Source organism: Colletotrichum orchidophilum (genome assembly GCF_001831195.1).
Source record: "Colletotrichum orchidophilum strain IMI 309357 chromosome Unknown Scaffold_83.1, whole genome shotgun sequence".
In the NCBI taxonomy this organism is placed as follows: Eukaryota; Fungi; Ascomycota; class Sordariomycetes; order Glomerellales; family Glomerellaceae; genus Colletotrichum; species Colletotrichum orchidophilum.
The window spans coordinates 136,976-154,247 of record NW_019173039.1 but is presented as its reverse complement, the minus strand read 5'-3'; the positions used below and the strand labels follow the sequence as shown (position 1 = coordinate 154,247).

At 52.8% G+C, this 17,272-nt stretch overlaps 4 protein-coding genes across 4 annotated transcripts; 3 read left to right on the top strand and 1 right to left on the bottom strand.

The window, feature by feature from the left end:
- Nucleotides 1-103: 103 nt before the first annotated feature.
- On the bottom strand, nucleotides 104-631 carry CORC01_09298 (U6 snRNA-associated Sm-like protein LSm5; the record flags this gene model as incomplete). Its single annotated transcript, XM_022620927.1, has 6 exons — nucleotides 104-139; nucleotides 200-263; nucleotides 314-341; nucleotides 403-441; nucleotides 501-557; nucleotides 607-631. The coding sequence occupies 6 exons, from the start codon at nucleotides 629-631 to the stop codon at nucleotides 104-106; spliced, it is 249 nt and encodes an 82-aa protein (XP_022472588.1).
- A 603-nt stretch (nucleotides 632-1,234) lies between these two features.
- CORC01_09297 (3'-5' exonuclease) lies at nucleotides 1,235-2,932 on the top strand (the record flags this gene model as incomplete). Its single annotated transcript, XM_022620926.1, has 2 exons — nucleotides 1,235-2,213; nucleotides 2,262-2,932. The coding sequence occupies 2 exons, from the start codon at nucleotides 1,235-1,237 to the stop codon at nucleotides 2,930-2,932; spliced, it is 1,650 nt and encodes a 549-aa protein (XP_022472587.1).
- Nucleotides 2,933-9,876: 6,944 nt separating this feature from the next.
- CORC01_09296 (SMI1/KNR4 family protein) lies at nucleotides 9,877-11,651 on the top strand (the record flags this gene model as incomplete). The annotated part of the gene is made up of 3 exons (XM_022620925.1): nucleotides 9,877-9,887; nucleotides 9,974-10,032; nucleotides 10,096-11,651. The coding sequence occupies 3 exons, from the start codon at nucleotides 9,877-9,879 to the stop codon at nucleotides 11,649-11,651; spliced, it is 1,626 nt and encodes a 541-aa protein (XP_022472586.1).
- Nucleotides 11,652-13,188: 1,537 nt separating this feature from the next.
- CORC01_09295 (uncharacterized protein) lies at nucleotides 13,189-13,846 on the top strand (the record flags this gene model as incomplete). Its single annotated transcript, XM_022620924.1, has 2 exons — nucleotides 13,189-13,281; nucleotides 13,424-13,846. The coding sequence occupies 2 exons, from the start codon at nucleotides 13,189-13,191 to the stop codon at nucleotides 13,844-13,846; spliced, it is 516 nt and encodes a 171-aa protein (XP_022472585.1).
- Between the last annotated feature and the right edge of the window lie 3,426 nt (nucleotides 13,847-17,272).

The following is a 17,272-nucleotide window of genomic DNA, read 5'->3' as shown; positions in this document are numbered from 1 at the left end:
TCTCCCCATGCAGTACTCTAGGTTTTCAAATGGTGAACCTAGTATGTATGCGATCTTGAGGAGCAGCTGCCCTTGCTCAAATTCGTTTCCTGCCCAACCTTGTTCATGCGGTTACCGGACCCTCTCCTCCAGGAATGAGCTGCTCAACATTAGTGTCTCTCTTCTCTCTCAAACTCAAATCGACTAGAAAGATAAATACCATGCAGATGTTGTTGCCGTTCAGTAGGATCTTGGGAAGCTTTGTGTGGTTTCCGGAGTAATCGCTGGCCAGTGGTTAGCAGGGGTATGCAATCTCGTCAAACCGGCCACATACAATTCTGTCACATCCTCCAACACCATGTCTGTTTTTTTTCGTTAGTTGTTTCCAGTCAGGTGGTAGCTCGACTTCTGAGGCAAACTTACTGACGTAGTCATCGAAACCAAGGAGAGTGCCGCTGAATTCTACCGTCCCTTCGAGTCAGCAGATCGGGTTCATTTGAGTCCAAAATGGCTGAACGAACCTTTGTCACCCTTCATAACAACCCATATTCTCGATCCAACACACTTGTCAATAAGTTCTACGTTCGTCAGCTACGATGATCTGAACCTATGGGTTTGCAGACATACCCAGAGGGAGCAGTTGCGACGCCATTTTGCCGCTTGAATCTTCGAATACGATGATTTTTCTGACTTGTTTTCGTCTGTAATTTTCGTGGAGACGTTACGCAGGGATTAAATTCGTCAAACAAATTGATGGTCGTTTCAATATACCCTACGAAGGTTCTTGCCGGCCGCCAAAACGTCGATGCTCGAGATGATAGACGTCGTGCACCTGGGCTGGAGGGGTGAGCGTAAAAGCCCATGTCAGGTGACTTCGCGAGGAAGCGGTGAATGACTAAGCCGCTTCGCTCTGGAGCTCCAGCTCTCATTACCGCCAGCTATTCGCGCATCACCCAAATAGCTTACTGTAATTGAACCCATCCGTCACCCTTGACGCGTCTGCCTGAAGAATATCCGTTCTTCACTTGTCGCGCCAATGCCTGGTGGCAAATATGGCGCTGCACTCCCCTTTCAGATGTACCCGCGAGCAGCGGTGATGAGCCTCCCTAGACGCAGCAGTTCTATTCTACACAAGTCTCGATCCTTGCCAAGGTCGGCGCTGGCTCAAATGTGCGTACATTCCTCTCTCTAATCCCATGTCGCCCGTGGCTGTTCACTGACGGAATCGACGACCCACAGACACTCCAAATCAAAAATGTACCCTTCTTCCTACGCCAGACTATGGAACCCCGTTCGGGGCATCGTCTTCGGCCAAGCAAGGCAGGACGAGGCATCACATCCGCGTGTGGACATGTTGCGTTCTCTGCACACCACAACGCCAGACAACAGCCAGCCCGCAGCCGCGACGAGAACGAGTGACGAGATTGCTGATTCCGATAGCGATGATCCCCCTTTCTATACCGCTCCGGAGTACCAGCCAGTTTTAGGCAAAGTTCCCACTGCTCAGGCGCCCCGAGCAGACAGCGGAGGGGCCGCAAAGGAGGGCAAGGTTGAGGCCGAGGTTGCGGCGACGACAGCACCAGCGGAACCCCCGCTCACAAGCCTGGACTTCAAGGTTCCTCTACCAGCATTCCGCAAAGCTCAGGGGGCGAAAGAGAACATGGCGGAATCATTCTGGTCTTACACACTCTATCGAGGGGCCCCGGTGGATGGGGCCGAGCAAAAAGTCAAGGTGCACTATTGCAAGACCAAACACACAATGGAGAGAGTATGTCAATACTTTGTGGACGACGCAGTTCTTGGGTTTGATCTCGAGTGGTTTCCAGATGCCAAGAGGTCCTCGGGTCCGAAAAAGAACGTATCTCTGATCCAGATTGCCAACGAGAAGCGGATCGCTCTCTTCCATATTGCCTTGTTTCCCAACGACGACTTTGTTGCGCCAACCTTCCGGAAGATCATGGAGGATTCGGATTTGCGGAAGGTGGGCGTGAATATCAAAGGCGACTGTACGCGAATACGAAACAACTTGAAGGTCGATACAAGGGGTGTCTTCGAGCTCAGCCACTTGTACAAGCTTGTCAAATACTCGGCAAGTGGTGAAGTGGAACTAATCAACAAGAGGCTTGTACCTCTGGCTACAATGGTCAAGGAACACCTCGGTCTGCCCATGTTCAAGGGGCAGGATGTCCGGTCGAGTGACTGGTCCCAGTCCCTGAACATGGACCAGCTTATGTGTAAGTGCCTGATGGAACCTTTCTCATTCGCATGCTGACTCTACTTAGATTCCGCTTCGGATGCGTATGCCGGCTTCCAGCTATTCCACGTTCTCAACGAGAAGCGCGAGAGTCTCGATCCTACTCCGCCGCTTCCGTACAATGCCGAGCTCGGCCTGAGCATTCGGTTTGCAGATGGCGTCACCCTCCCGACAACAGACGAGAATGCCGAAGCTGTGGATGCCGACCAGCGCAATATATCTGCGCCGCTGTCGGCCTCGGAGTGTCAAGCCATCAGGGACAGTCTTGAAGTTGAGGCAGACGGCGAGGGGCAGTCAATCGCCGAAAGCATCAGAGCCGCACCGGCCGCTCCGCCCCGGAAGCGCCAAAAGGACGCCAGGGTCGTTGCCGCCGACGAGAAGCTAGCCAGCTACCGTGCTACCATCAGATACCTCCGCGCCTCGCCTTCCGCTGTACGATCGTACTACATTTGGAAGGACAACGACAATCTTACTCCCGAGGCCGTCGCCAAGGTCCTCCGAGACCCCCCGCTGCAGACGAACACGGTCGTGAGTTACATCCTGGAGGCTCTCAAGTTGGAGAAGCTACCATTCGACAAGAAGCGGCTGCGGGACGAGATTTTGTACACGCTACCAAAGGAGGTTCTACAGGGCCGGTACAAGGCTTTGATGCTGGAGGCTAACAAACCCGATACCGGGGGTTCTTCTTTGGCTACCTGAAATGTGTGCAGTTATACGCATAAGAAGAGGCAGCATGACGAGTCCACGAACAAAGAAAAATACGCTGTTTTGTTTAGCATTGGATTCATCCTCAATAGAGATACCCGCATTGGTTACAATTCATCTTCTACCATGACGATAGTTTTCACAAACAGGATGAAGTCGACGCGTCAACCATGCAGTCGCCGAGCCGCACGTCAGCCACAGCCGCCCCTGCATGTTTCGAAGCAGGGCTGCGATTGACTCTTCTATTGGTGCATTCGCTCTTCTTCTTATTGATTCGCCACGCTTTCTTGCGTTGACCAGTCAGGCTTGGGATGGATGTCAGCAAGCTTGTTTGGTTTTTGTTTTTGGGCGCACCACCACACCCACTCCGTCCTATTGCCTGGGTAACATGACCCGAGGTTACACGAAGTGGAGATCTGCGCAGTCGTCGTCGCGTCGTCGAGGATGTTTGGTGGCTTGGCCTCGCTACACGTCTTTGAGATTGTAGCACACCGGTCCAACACTTCATATGCATGGCTTGTTATGTTCTAGCCTGGTGATCTACTCGGCCGGGAGACGTTGTTCGGACGCAAAGAGGACATTGGTCCACACACCACACCGGGAGGCAAACGGGCGTTGGAGATCTCCAACACAGCCGCGATTTTTTCGCGGCGCGATGACACGTCGTTGTGGGGGCTGTCTCCTCTTCTCCCTTGCCCATGTTGATTTCACGGTGTCAATGTTCGTTGGGGAACGATAAGCATGTTAGACTGCTTCCTGGTCGTTCTTGTCTGTAGTGAGCCCATGTGAGACGCAGCAGGCACGTGGTGCCGGATCAACTACATCTGTGCTGGCGAACAAATTAGCGTAAGTGAAAGCATGGGAGATGCTAGCCACCTGAGTGCTCGCCCCTATGAATATGCTTCAGTCCCCGTATAGATACTGGTAGCGCTAAAGACTTCGTCTCGGTCGTTATCTTGTCATTCATCACAGCTACAGTTGACTGGGCATCTCTTGCAGAGGTCTCATAAAGATGATACTTGAAAGAACATTCTCAGCCTAAAACGCAATGGCAGTTGAAAATCGGGAGAAGAAAAACAGAATTAACGGACGCCCTGAAGTTCATGGCCCAGCGAATACGAGACGATGATCGTGTAATCCAAGCAGGTTCAGACGAGAAAGCACTCATGCTTAGTCCGCCTGCCAGGTTTGAACCAGGGAACATGACATGAATCCTAAGCTAGGATTGCCCATAAGTCTTCGGGATCGGTCGCAACTGAGGTCCGATGTTGAAAATAGCTCGGAATGGCCGAGCGAACAGGCCTGCAGCTCTTCAGACAGAAACAAGGACGACATCATCCCGAATCCGTCGCAGCTTGCGAACGGCCTTCCAGGCTGATCATCGTCCGATTCTAGCCGCCTGATATCTCTGCTTACTGACGTTGCACCTCCCCGTCCGGTGTTGGCATTGTAGGGCTATCCTACATTGGAGAACTCGAATTCTCTAGAATCAGGATCGTGCTCGGTCCACGCTCGGTCATGAGGTGACGTCTGGGTGTTCTTGCCGAAGCGCTCGGTCTGTTTTGGCGGTGCTTTTCCTTACGGCTCCTGCCTTTTTCATGCCTTATTGACAGGCTTCTGCCCCGAGACATTCGTTCATGGGATCGGATTGCGAAACCAATCCGTGTCTTTCTGCTTTCTTACCTGGGTTTGGGCTTCAGTGTGCGGCATCGCCGGCTCTTGCTGCAGACTGTTCAGACCTCGGGCCCGGTGGCCCCAATTGCCTGACCTAGTCGAGGCAATTAACAGTGGTATCAAGGACAAGAGATTATCAACTTCAAGACCCGTTTCTTTAACACAAACCAGTCCGGTAGGATCTAGGCTCGCCGTATTCTACTGAACTGGGGACAAGGCAGCAGCGATGGGATATGCAATGTCGCTCGGCCGAGTCCCATCGAAGTATCAAATAAAGCACGCGTTTTCTCATCCGTGCTAGTATCGTAGTCTGCTTGTGCTATGTCTACGTGGTTCTCATCCCAGGCCACGAGTAGACAGGAAGAAAACTGTTCGTGTACGAAGCCTTCAGCGATCCCACATGTGGATGCTGCCAACCGATCGGCTCATGGTGCTTGAAAGCTTATCGAGCCAGCTGTGGAGAGCCAAGGGACCAAGCATGCCCTTAAGCTTGGTGACCAAGACTGATATCTACACCTCAACTCAAAACCAATAGCAATCAGAAGAGCAAATGAGCAGTGGCACCATGTGGGGCGCAATGAAGCTTAAGCCACACCCAAATTGCACCGCATGCACTTGATCTTCTCGAAATTTCGACGTGAATCGTCATTAAAGGGTACTCATATTCTGCGGGGCGGTTTCTCGCTTTGTAGTTCGATGTCAAGGTATCCTTCATAGTCCACAAAAGTGACGAGGAAGCGATGTCACCCGAGGGGAAAGCCTCGAGGAGAGACTGGGAATGTGGGTCCGGCCTGGCTAAGCCGAGCCCCGACCAAATCTTCAGCCTTTCAAGGAAATTTCCTGCGGTCTCGGAATGATCCAAAAATCCATGGGAAGGCTTCGTCATGTCAACCGTGGCGTAAGAATAGATGTGGAGGCAGTGTACGGACAATCCCGAGATTTCGAGCTAGCGTCTGTCCCTAGACTAGCACGTAAAGCTAGCTGCGCGGCCGTTGTCAAAATTTCGGTTACAAGAAGAAATCGTGAAGGTGGATTGGCGGTCACTACTCACTGGTCGGTGAGATTGGAGACAAAGGCGGGACGGGACCAGATCCGTCATGGTATCAACCAGGGGTGTCCGTTGCGGAAACGGGTCTCAATGGGCGCTATGAAGTCAAAAATGGAGGACTACACACAGAGCGGCGATACCCTTCATTTCTGATGATTGTAAAAAAGAGTCTGCAAGGAGCCACTCCTCGAGAGAAACGCGAACATCGGATGGCACGACCGACGCCTGGTGATGGATGCTACCAAGTTCGAAGTTTGAGATGTGGTTGTGAACGTGAACGTGAACATGAACGAGGCTGTAGCTGCAGATGCGGAGTTAGGCAATACAGCACTATCCCCTAGGTAGGTAGCCACGGCATCAAGGCAATGAATTTGACCCGCCCAGCGGCCGCAAAGCCGGGAAGCCGCAACCGATTTTCAGCGGGCATCTGCCAGCTGAAACTCCCCGCTGACAAAATACAGCTGCGAGTCGCGCGCTGCCTTCCGCTTCCGCCCCAAACAATTGGGGAACGTGGCAACGAACCCCATGTCGCCAACCGCGACCGCCCAGTGAAGGGAAAAAGTTGGACGATTCAAGCAAGAGACAAGCCAGTGAGCCCAGGTAAGAGCAAGAAGGAGAAACGCAGGAAGAACCCAAAGAACCTACCACTGGCCAGTCAAACGAGAAACGACGAAGAACGGATGCCACACGAAACTGTCCACCGGCTCTTTTCGTTCTCACGGTCTCACCCCCTCCTTCGCGCTACCTTAGTGTAGCGCTCCCAAGTGCAAGCCTCCTCCTCCTCATCCATCCTCCATCCTCCATTCTGCACCACCAATCTCAAGCCTCTGCTTCCCACCTCTCAAAAGCCGCAAGTCGATCGAGATAGCGCGCAGCCACCGTCTGGTCGCCGTGCGCAACGTCTGGGTGACGACTCTGAGTGGCGCCTTGGTGCGTATGCGGCTTCCTGCATCTCTAGCGCCTCTTACCTTATCGCTCCGCCGCCTGCGAGCTCCTGCAGAGCCAGTTGCAGCGTCGCACCGCTACCATGTGCAACTTTCGCGTCACTCAAATTCACCTTCCTACGGAAATACGCAAGAAGGAGAAAAGTGAGTGGAGGGTAACTTGACATGAGAGACGTCGGAAATATTCTGCGTAGAGTGGGGGGAGACTGCATGTTTCAAGAAGTCTACCGTACCATCGTGACACGGACCATATTTAAGCAGCAAAAAAAAAAAAAAAAAAAATGAGCCACCAAATCCAGGGTTCCCAGCGGTCCAGGCTTGTTTCGGGGCGGGGAAAGCTGTTGAGATGAGGAGACGTGCGGAATGCTTCTTTGCCCGGGGGGTTCAGCTCTACCAGCTCATGGAAGACGCCTAGAAGACTGGGCCTTTCTTTGTTCCCGGGGTTTTTGGGTCTTTCATCTGTTACATGTCCGAGACCTACAGCTTACAGGAGGGTCTTTCAAGTTTGTTTCGGGGCTTGAGCTGCGCTAATTCTCAAAGTGACGACGACCAGACGACTCAGATTGAAGTACCTTTTGTTGCATATAAGGTAATCAGAGTTGGAGATGAGGGCAGTTGATGCGGTCCAGGGGTGGAAACGACCAGGTGCGGTTGGAAATGAGAATAGCATGCGCCTGAGGTGGGAAATAAAATGGCCGTCTATGCCTCAGATAACGACAATCACTATGCAGATTGATCTGCAACTGCGAATACATCGAGCATATAGAGTGCCTGTTACGAGCAAGACTTCACAATCACCGGGAAGAAGAATCTAGAGGTAACTATTTGAGCTAGGATCTTGGATAAAAGAAGGAACTCTCTTCTCCTCCTGACTAGCTAGCAAGTTGGGCTCCAGTTGAAGCAGCGGGGACCAAAAAGAAACGGCCTGATGCCGTGGCATAGTAGCCCGCTACGTCAGTTCAAGACATATTGCATGCCGGGCCTAGGTGTCCAGTCGTGAGGCCACAGTTGCATCGAGGTATTTCCCTATCAGCACCCGGGTAATGCTTCCTTTAGTCAGGGGTCTCGGCAGCAACTGTGCACAAGCAGCGCCGTTCCTGAGCCGCGACACCACCACAACCACCAACACCACCACCACCTCACCATGACTCCGAGCCCACTCTCAAGTCTCAACCAGTAAATCACTCCCACTCGCCCACCTCCTCTTCGGCGCGTCCTCTTTAGCGGGCGCGCATTCCATAACTGCGAGGCCCGGCCATCCCTGTCTCCTATCTTTTTGTCCGTGGCTCGCGGCAGCTCTGCCCGCATGTCCTTTGCCATACAAGCTGATCTGAAAAAATACTTTTGTCGACGGGATAGTCACCCTCCAGAACATGGTAAATTTGGGGAGGGTATCCATTCTCATCCCCATCCCCCAGCCACACACCCCCCTTCATCCCAATGGAAGTTGCGCCCTTCCTGTCCTCACACCTTGAAATAGCCCGGTCTATGGGCAACTATCTCAAAGACCCGACATTGCCTGCCAATTGATGGTGAACCATGGAAGGGCGGCACCCACTTGACGCGCGAATCTCCGGGTCCCCCTTCTGCCAATTTACCAGATTGCAAGCCTGCCGAAGCTTGGCGCCGGTCCTACGACGTCAAACGCCGTCCCATCCCCCCCCCCTCCTCCATCCCAAAGTGTCAATCCCACCCTGATTTTGCCATCGCCATCCCGCTGTTGCAGCGACTTGACTGAGGGTAGATCACCCAGTTTATTAATGTACATCGACGGCCAAGCAAACTGTACTCGTATTGTGTGGACATATGTAATCATATCCGTACACAACACTGAGAGCTGGTCACTGTCGCAGTGCTCCTGAAGATCAAAGGTGATTAGCATCTACACCATCGTGTTGTTGTTGCGAACTTTGCCCCCCACCCTACGACCATCCGGCCGTGGTTCTCCTCCTCCTTCTCTTCTTCCTCATCTCTGTCTCCTCGTTCAGTCGTTGTCTTCGTTATCATTGTCCGCCGTCGCATCCAGAGCATTTGAAGGGACACATCCAGCCATACGACCACCCATCACCGAACTGACCGACAATCGCTCGCTTTCGCGTCGCCAATTCGTTGCTGGTCGCTTTCTCTTTGTCACCTTGACTTCACCTCGAAGACAAACTCCGCAGTCCGCAGAAGCAGCGACCTGGCCTCTCACAATCTTGTCCAGGATCGCCGCTGCACCACTTGCTTTTTTCCCTCGTCTTTCTTACTATAGTAGTCTTTGCTCTTGCTCGGGGCAAGGAAGGCACTGGTTGATTTGGTTGATTTGGTCTAATGGGAAAGGAGAAACCAGGGGTCCCCTTTCTCTCCTAAACCGTTCTGAAAGTCCCACTTTCACTCGAACCCCCCTTCCCCTCCCTCTCTCCCAGACGCCCACCACCACCATCTTACCACGGTCCACGGATACCCAGGTATCCTTGCTTTTCCAGAGGTGTCGACGGGACTGACTGGGGGAAAGACTGACACTCAGGTGGGGCTTCTTCCTTCCCCTAAAGTGCCACAAACTACGCCGCTATACACCAGACTGACCAGACGAAGCCTCAAGGTCTCCAAATTTGACCTTGTCCGCCTGTCCAGTCCTGCTGTCTGCTTTTTTTTTTTTCCCTTCTCGGGGGGCTCTAGCGACAGATACCAAGGCACAGCTACCTAAGGTACCTTACCTACCTGCTGCAATACCTGCTGCACTCACCTCCTTCACTTGCACCCGACTGGCACACTGTAGGAGCGCGACGGGTTTACTACCTAGGTACGCCATCGTCCCCAACTCTAAAAATTCCACGCCCCGTCAGACATAAACACGGCCACCTCACAATCCAACCCTCGCGGCCCGCCCCTGACCTGACCGCGCTGCCTCCGACCTCGAAACCTCTTTTCCCTCCATCAACCCAATTTACCTGCCAGACCGCATACTTTCGCTGGTTGTGAATCTCGCCCTCCTTCGCACTTTCTCTCCATTGCGAGTCGACAACACCAGCGGTGGCAGAAACAAGAGGATTCTAAATTAAGGAGACTCCCAGCAAGGTCCTGCTATCATCTGTCTTTGACGATTCGGCCGTTACCCCTAACCTAAGCCAACGACCAAAGGGGTAAATCGAACTTCTTCAACACCCCCGACGTTCGCTGCCCTTTTTGTTTTTCGACAACCGCAACCGGCCGATCGCGTCTTTTTTTTTTTCCAATCCAGGATTAGGATCATTGTCTTGTCAATTCGGTCAGGGGCCCCATCGCCAATCATGGCGAACACGTACGTTGGCATCCGTTCTTTCAACCGTCCAGTCCCCTTTTCTTGGGACGCCCAAGAGGACCGAGACATTAACTTTGCCATGACAGGTTCGGCTTCGGTGCGGCTATGCGCTCTCTCTGGCACGACCTGACCAGCTACGACCGACGTACGTTTTCCACGAATAACTTTGCAACCCGCCTGCCTTCACCATCAAACTGACATATTTCAGACTCTACTATTGACTCTCCCCACCGAACTGGTCGACACGTTCCTCTGAATCGCCAGAGCGGCATTCTTACTTCTGTCGCAACTGCCTCCGAATCCCGCGCCGATGTATCCTCTCCCTTCGCCGACGATTATAACAGATTCTCGCGCGAAAACAGCTACCTGGGTGGTGGCATGCCCTACACACCGACCAGCCCCAACCCTTCCGCGCCCTACTCTCCCGGCCTCAGGTCCCAATCTGCTCGCCGCGAGAGCCAGCACGATGGCTTTGAGCTGCAAAGTCCAGGAGACGTTCCTATGCAATCTTTCCAGGACGGCTCCCCTCCTCCCCCTCCCGTCACCCACTCGTGGAAGAAGATTGACGCATGGGCTGAAGAGCACTACCCTGAGCTGTGGGATCAACTTTGCGAGGGCTGCACCGACAACGACCTCAACGAACTGGAGCATCAACTCGACTGCTCTCTGCCCCTCGACGTAAGAGAGTCACTGATGATTCACGACGGTCAGGAGCGCCTGGGAATGCCCACCGGTATCATCTTCAGCTCCATGTTGCTTGATTGCGAGGAGATTGTTCAGGAATGGGATCAGTGGCGCAAGGTCAACCAGGAATTTCTCTCAGAGGCGGCCTACGCAAGACCTGCCGCTCTCCCCAAGGCCCTCGGCAGCAGCAACCAGGCATCCTCTTCCAGAGAACCCGCATCTCCTGCACTCGCGAACAACGGCTCTTGGCGTCAGGATCTCATTGCCCGCCAGGACTGCGTTCCCCCCAACGCGGTGCAGCGATCGTACGCCCACCCAGCTTGGATTCCCCTGGTGCGCGACTGGGGCGGAAACAACTTGGCTGTCGACCTCGCCCCTGGCCCCAGCGGTAAATGGGGACAGATTGTTCTCTTTGGTCGCGACTACGATACCAAGTACGTCATCGCGCGCTCCTGGGCTCACTTCCTTGCCATGGTCGCGGACGATCTCTCGTCCGGCAAGTGGTTTGTGGATGAGGAGACCAATGAGCTCAAGTTGCGGGAGTTTAAGGAGACGCGTGTTGAGCCTCCCTACTTTGGCATTCTGCGATGGCGCATGGATCAGAAGTACGGCCGAAGAGCCGCGAAGCGCAGGTCGGTTGCCCCTACTAACAGAGCTGGATCCCCGGCTGGATCTGGCGCCAACTCCCCGTACACGAGCGCGAGTCCGACATCAGCCGAGCCCAATGGCGAACAACGAGGAAGATCAATGCAACGATTGGGAGGGACTTCTCCGATCGCCAGCCCCATTCGCCCCGGCTATGGCAAGTCCAGCCCTTTGGCACGAGTGGCCGAGGAAACCCCTCTGCCAGAACTGCAGACAAATGGCCTAAAGCCAACGAAGCTTGTCGAAGTCGAAACTCCCAGGCCGAGCGAAGAAACCCCCAAGGGCTCCCGCGTGTCGCTACTGTCGCACGTCGAGACCGCCGACGGCGAAGGAAAGGAGAACGCAAACCCCGCCGGCAAGATGAATGGCAACGCCAAGGCCAACGGCAAGCAGCCTGAGGTATCGGAGGAGCCGATGAAGGAGATCGAGATATAGAAGGTGTGCAAAACTGGATACGACAGAACGACGATACGGTTTCCCCTATTCTCGGGGTCTTGTTATGCGACAAGGCCCGTCATACAGCAAAACATCGGCGTTTGAGGCGTCCGTGACTCTAATCATCATGAGAGGACGTCCGCAGGGGGTCATACAACATTGAAGACTTTTTTCGAGCATCAGGGAACACGGCGGCTGGGCTTATTTTCAAGTCTTTTTTCAATTTTTTTTCTTCCTTTTTTGGGCTCTCTCTGGAAAGGGCCAGGACCAGAACACGTCGGATAGGCCATTCTCCCATTACGAGGTTTCTGCAGTCCATGGACATAGCTGCGCCGCATACGTACATTTGCACCAACCTGCCATCTTCAGTCAATCTGGATTGGCGGCCTTGCGGCTGTCTCTAGATGGATGTTGCGTAAGACGTCCTTCTTGGTGAGGCGTATCGAACGACGATATCGCGAGCTGGTGTTGGCAGGCGTGCTAGTAATTGTTAGTGTACTATTAGGACCTTTTGTCTACTTCTTTTTATCTCGAGCGCTCCGGGGGAAGGGCGTAGGATTAGTCCTCAATACAGGTTGGCTGTGACGGCCTTGGCCAAATCGTATTCTGTTTCTAGTGCAAATTCAGCAAAGGCGGACTCAGCGCCTATGTACATGTGTTCGGGGTGTCCAACAGCATGTGCCCCTCAGTTCCTCGTATTCCGTGCTACTGGGACTGATTCGTGTTTGCGGGGTGTAAACGGGGGTCAACCTGAGCCAGAGTATGGAACACCGCGATGAGCCGCTCCGCACCGATCAGATCTACGGCCAAGGGTCAACGCCGTGTCTTTTGGAGTGACATATCGTTCATGAGCACAGGCGCAGGCAGAGTCATGTAGACAAGGGAGATTCGGGTGTAAGCTGGGACTAGTAATGGGATCGCGGCAGGACACGAATTAACGACGACGGGTTCTGTTGCGCTTATACATTTCAGAGGCAAAGATACGATACGAAACCAAATGCCCATCATCTCATTTGACTTGTAGTTTCAAGACCAACGTTGCATTTCTTTTTTCGGTGAAATGCAGATTCCAACGACTTCGGCAATCTGATTGCACGAAGATGCCTCAAATGACCATATAGTGATCATGTGATATTCTTCGTCACGTGATTATGGCAAAGCTCCGGGACAGGGGTCAGGCGGTGGGACTGTGACGCCTCAGCTGTGCCGGATCAACGTCAAGGCGACCAACATCCGGGACATTGTCCAGGCGCCTTCGTACCTCTACAGCCCTACATCGAAGCAGACGACCGCGCCGACGAACCACGCCCGCCTGGCCTAATCATCACCCCGCGATACACCAACGACTCTTATTTTGGCTCCCACTCAAGGAGCATCGACTACTCGAACATCCGACCCAACAGAACACGCCAAAGCCCCGCCGCGTAGTTACCCGATTGGTTCCTGCAACGTTCCTCAGACTGGAAGCTCTCCTCAGCTAATCGCTTCCGAACCACCCATACCCCCAATCCATCCGCTCATCACCAAATACACAACTATGGAGGAGGAGCGCCTCTGGAAGTTCAGCAAGCCGGAATGGCTCAACAGTGCTTGGGCTCGTAACTTTGGCGTTTACGGCGCCGGAGCTCTGGTAAGCCTTCCCTACTCCTGGTGATCCCCGCCGGTAGCTCTCGTAGAGCAGCAGCACACTGGGGACATTCGCTTTTGCTCCAACAAGCCTTCTCATAACCGCCAAACCAACCTACAACCCCCGCTGACCATTGTGACCCCAGTTCTCCATCGCATTTTACGTCATGCTCGACTCAGCCGTCTGGTCCAAATCAGCCCGCAACGGCTCCGACACGCACGTCACCTTTGTTGACTGGCTGCCCATCATCTTCTCCTCGCTCGGCATGCTCATCATCAACTCGGTTGAGAAGGCACGGCTGTCGGCCGACAGCTTCTCGTATAGCGGCAACGGTGTCGCGTGGAAGGCCCGCGTGGTGCTGTTCCTCGGCTTCGCCGCGCTGGCCGGTGGCATGGCTGGCGGCGTGACGGTCTTTGTGCTCAAGTTCGTCGTGCAGGACGTTGCCATGCCGGCGCTGGGCATGGGCATCGAAAATGTCGTCGCCAATGCGCTTGTGGGCCTGAGCAGCGTCGTGCTTTGGATTAGCCAGAATATGGAGGATGAGTACAGCTACAACCTTGCTCTGTAAGAAGGAGCTATGAGGAATTCAGTAATACGTGGGTAGTCCTATTTGAGAGTCGCCCCGAAGCTATCACATGGACCTTTGGAACGGACAAACCGGTTGGTTTATTCAGAATGGCTGAAGATTGTATGAATCGGGTGATTCGGATCGTAGGTGTATCATTATAGCACTGAGGATACTATGGCGCATGGGTTGACATTGGCGGCATGGCTGTAGTCTACTTTTTTCCCCTTGATTTGAGCCTTCTTTTCGCACCTCGTCGCTCACTTGGCTATTATGTGTCCCAGTCTCGAGTGTGAGACCGAACAACGCAAAAGCGCGTGATGCCACAGCCCACCTGAAGTGGTTCCCCGTCCCTCTATTGAATATTATCACCCGAGCACTGCTGCGAGCTAACAGCGCCTACGAGACTCGGTTTGCAGTGATATTTCTGGCGTCCCAAGTTTGCAATGGCATAACGGCCAAGTAGTTGATCTTCAAGCCGCCGGGCAAAGAGTGGCACGGCCATGGACATGGACAACCCCATTGCAATCAGCACGGGTGGAGGACAGTTTGGTTGGTTGCCGCTTGTTAAACAAGATTCATGAATTCGTCTGTGATTTCGCTAGGGTCTACTCTTCCATCGTGATTAGATGAGCGGGTATGTCGATTGAAGCCGGATCTTTTTTCAGCAAGAGCTATAGTAGCATTGTTGCTCACGCTAAGTGTCACAGGTCGTAGTTTCGACTTGAGATACAGCTTATCCGTAGGTCAAGTTGAATATTGGGGGGAGGGGGGGCCACTATTGACCCCAGATCTAGTCGGCGAGATTGCTTTAAACTGTAGGCCAACGTTACATCAAGTCCTATCTATGGGGCTTCTCCCTTTCTATTCCCATCCACGCTGGGAACCATATACAAAGGCGGTATGAATGAGTCCAAAAGGGAAGTATACGATTCACCACCGTAGCCCAGCTCGCCTGCTCCAACTGATTCCGCTCAGAGGATATTGGCGGCATATGTGCTATAGTGGATGACTGTCACGCAACTGTCAGATCGAGAAGGGTAACAACGGCGTGGTAAAATCTACCATGACATATTTGTGCCGCCAGAGTAAGCGTCACACTTGCTTCACTCAGCAAGAAAAAATACGGTCCGCTTGCCTCTGAATATGATGGACACTTTGAGACTCTTCTGGAAGACTAAGAAATACACTCGTTGAGATTGCAAATAATATTGCTCGATCACGGGATAGATGATGACTGAACACCTGCTTTTGTCGTTTCAAAATCGCCGCCACCGCGTATTCCAATCTGAATACCCACCGGGCTACGCTCGTAGCTATCTTGGAATGAAACGCGCCTCGCCCTCCTCCTTTTATTGCCCCGTTTGCCCTGCCTCATGAGTATATGGTCCAGGTAGATTAATACACGCTGTGATATGATGCAAATGACTGCAGGTCATGATCGTCTCGACGTCTTGAACAGAACTTCGATCCCTAGGTGCCTAGGTAGTGTGGTTTGTGGCACATCGAAAAGACATTATGTTCAACAGTTGTGCCAAACGGTAGCCTCTAAAGGAAAAAGAAAACCTTTTTGACTACCTTTGCCTCATTTTAGGAGCATTCAGGGGCGGAGCTCATACTTTCATGCCGCACTACTTGTATGCGTGTCGCATGCCTTCCTCTGTGACTGTACGTTGAGCAAGCAGCGATGAGGGGATCTCATAGAGAGATACTACCGAAGCACAATTTCCTAGTAGATACTCACACGGGGCTGTCATATCGAGGGTTCGGGCACCGACGGCTTAGACATGATAAAAACGAATGTTGCTGTTTCAGTACCCATCTTGTATTTTACTCTGTAGGGACGATCAACGACGTCGGGGTGATCTCCACATCGATGATAGGGACCAAGCACCAAGCCGGATAGGAGATGTCGAGTAAGCTATTAGAGCATCCGCCGCCGCAAAAGAATCTCCTCCACGACAAGAGTGAGCGGTTGATATTCTAACGTCGTGCTGCTCGTAGAAAAAGAGCTCCTTGTCTGTATTGCCATCTGAGTCCCCACTAGCGAAGGCCCGGCACCGCATCTGGTATATATTCATCACGCAAGAGCAGACAACCAGGAACCTCCAACCGAAGTTCATTCAGACTTCTTTTGTAGAACCACAGCATTACACCTACCACTCCTGGCCACGTCTCTTCCCACGAGCGCAGTATCCAACATGAAAATATGCTACTGCTCACTCTATGATATGTCATACTTCTCCAGCTCACAGTCTATCGACATCATGTAGTCATTTATTCAGAAAGCCCTTCGTACAGCCTCAAACGTACAGTCTCACCTCAATGTAAGCGGTGATGTGGCCATTTCAGGAGCTCTGCCCCCCACCCCCTTATAAATCACGATAGATCAACACGAGTATTGGACTTGCTCGCCACGACGCAGAAGTCCTGTCGAAGCCCTCGAGAACGTCTAAAGAGTTTGTATCGAAGCCATAACTTTCCTGAGAATCAAGTGAGAGAGAAAGACAGAGAGACAAGGAGGCTCTACCCGCAACTCAGGGTAGCCCCTCCTCCGGTCAAATCCTTGTTCCTCCTGTACATTACCCTGCGAATCCTTAATAACTAGAAACAAACGACAGTGGGCAACGATTTTAAAATGAACCACCATAGGGTGCGGTTCGTGATTCCATAGCCGCGCTCGCAAGTGCTTGACTGATGCCGCCGTCTCTACTCACCAGCTACAAGGATGGTAACTACGTTTGTGCTTGCAGACCCGCCACTGCCTCGCCTTTATAATCCAGGCCGCCGCCGCCACCAGCTGTGTCGTCGGAGAACGAATTTATACTTGAAGGAGAAGCAGATATGTCGGATCCACCCTATCCCTATGCCGATCTTTTGTTACATACATGTCTGAAATACTGACTTTTACATACACAGCGCTCGGAAAGGCGTCACAACCACGGCAACGACCCACCGGCAGACTACCTAACCTACCTACCTTCTAATCGAGGATGGGAGTGTGTAAATCCTTGGCCCTACTCTGTAAATATCATTAGTCCTACTACGCACTGTCGAAATGCTTTCTGAACGCGATCCACGCGGTTCCCGAGTAAAGCGCATCATGAGGAGTAAAACTCGCACTGAAACCACTCCAAGTCATCACGTCCATGAATCGAGAAAGATCAGACAGGTTGAAAATGTTAGAGTACAGTATGGAGAGGGGGGGGGGGCGGATTTCCCGGACTGAAAGGTAAGAACGCAACCTATCATGCCCACGAGGAGGGTACCCGATGTGTCCATTACCGCAACCCTCTCTGTACGCGTCCGAGACATGTGCTGTAGCCCCGAGACGGCAAATAGCTCACTAATCTGGTTCATATACCGTGGGAAATTATTGGAATCTTCTATAGCAGTCTTACGTCTTGTTTCTTTCCGTCGTAAACATCT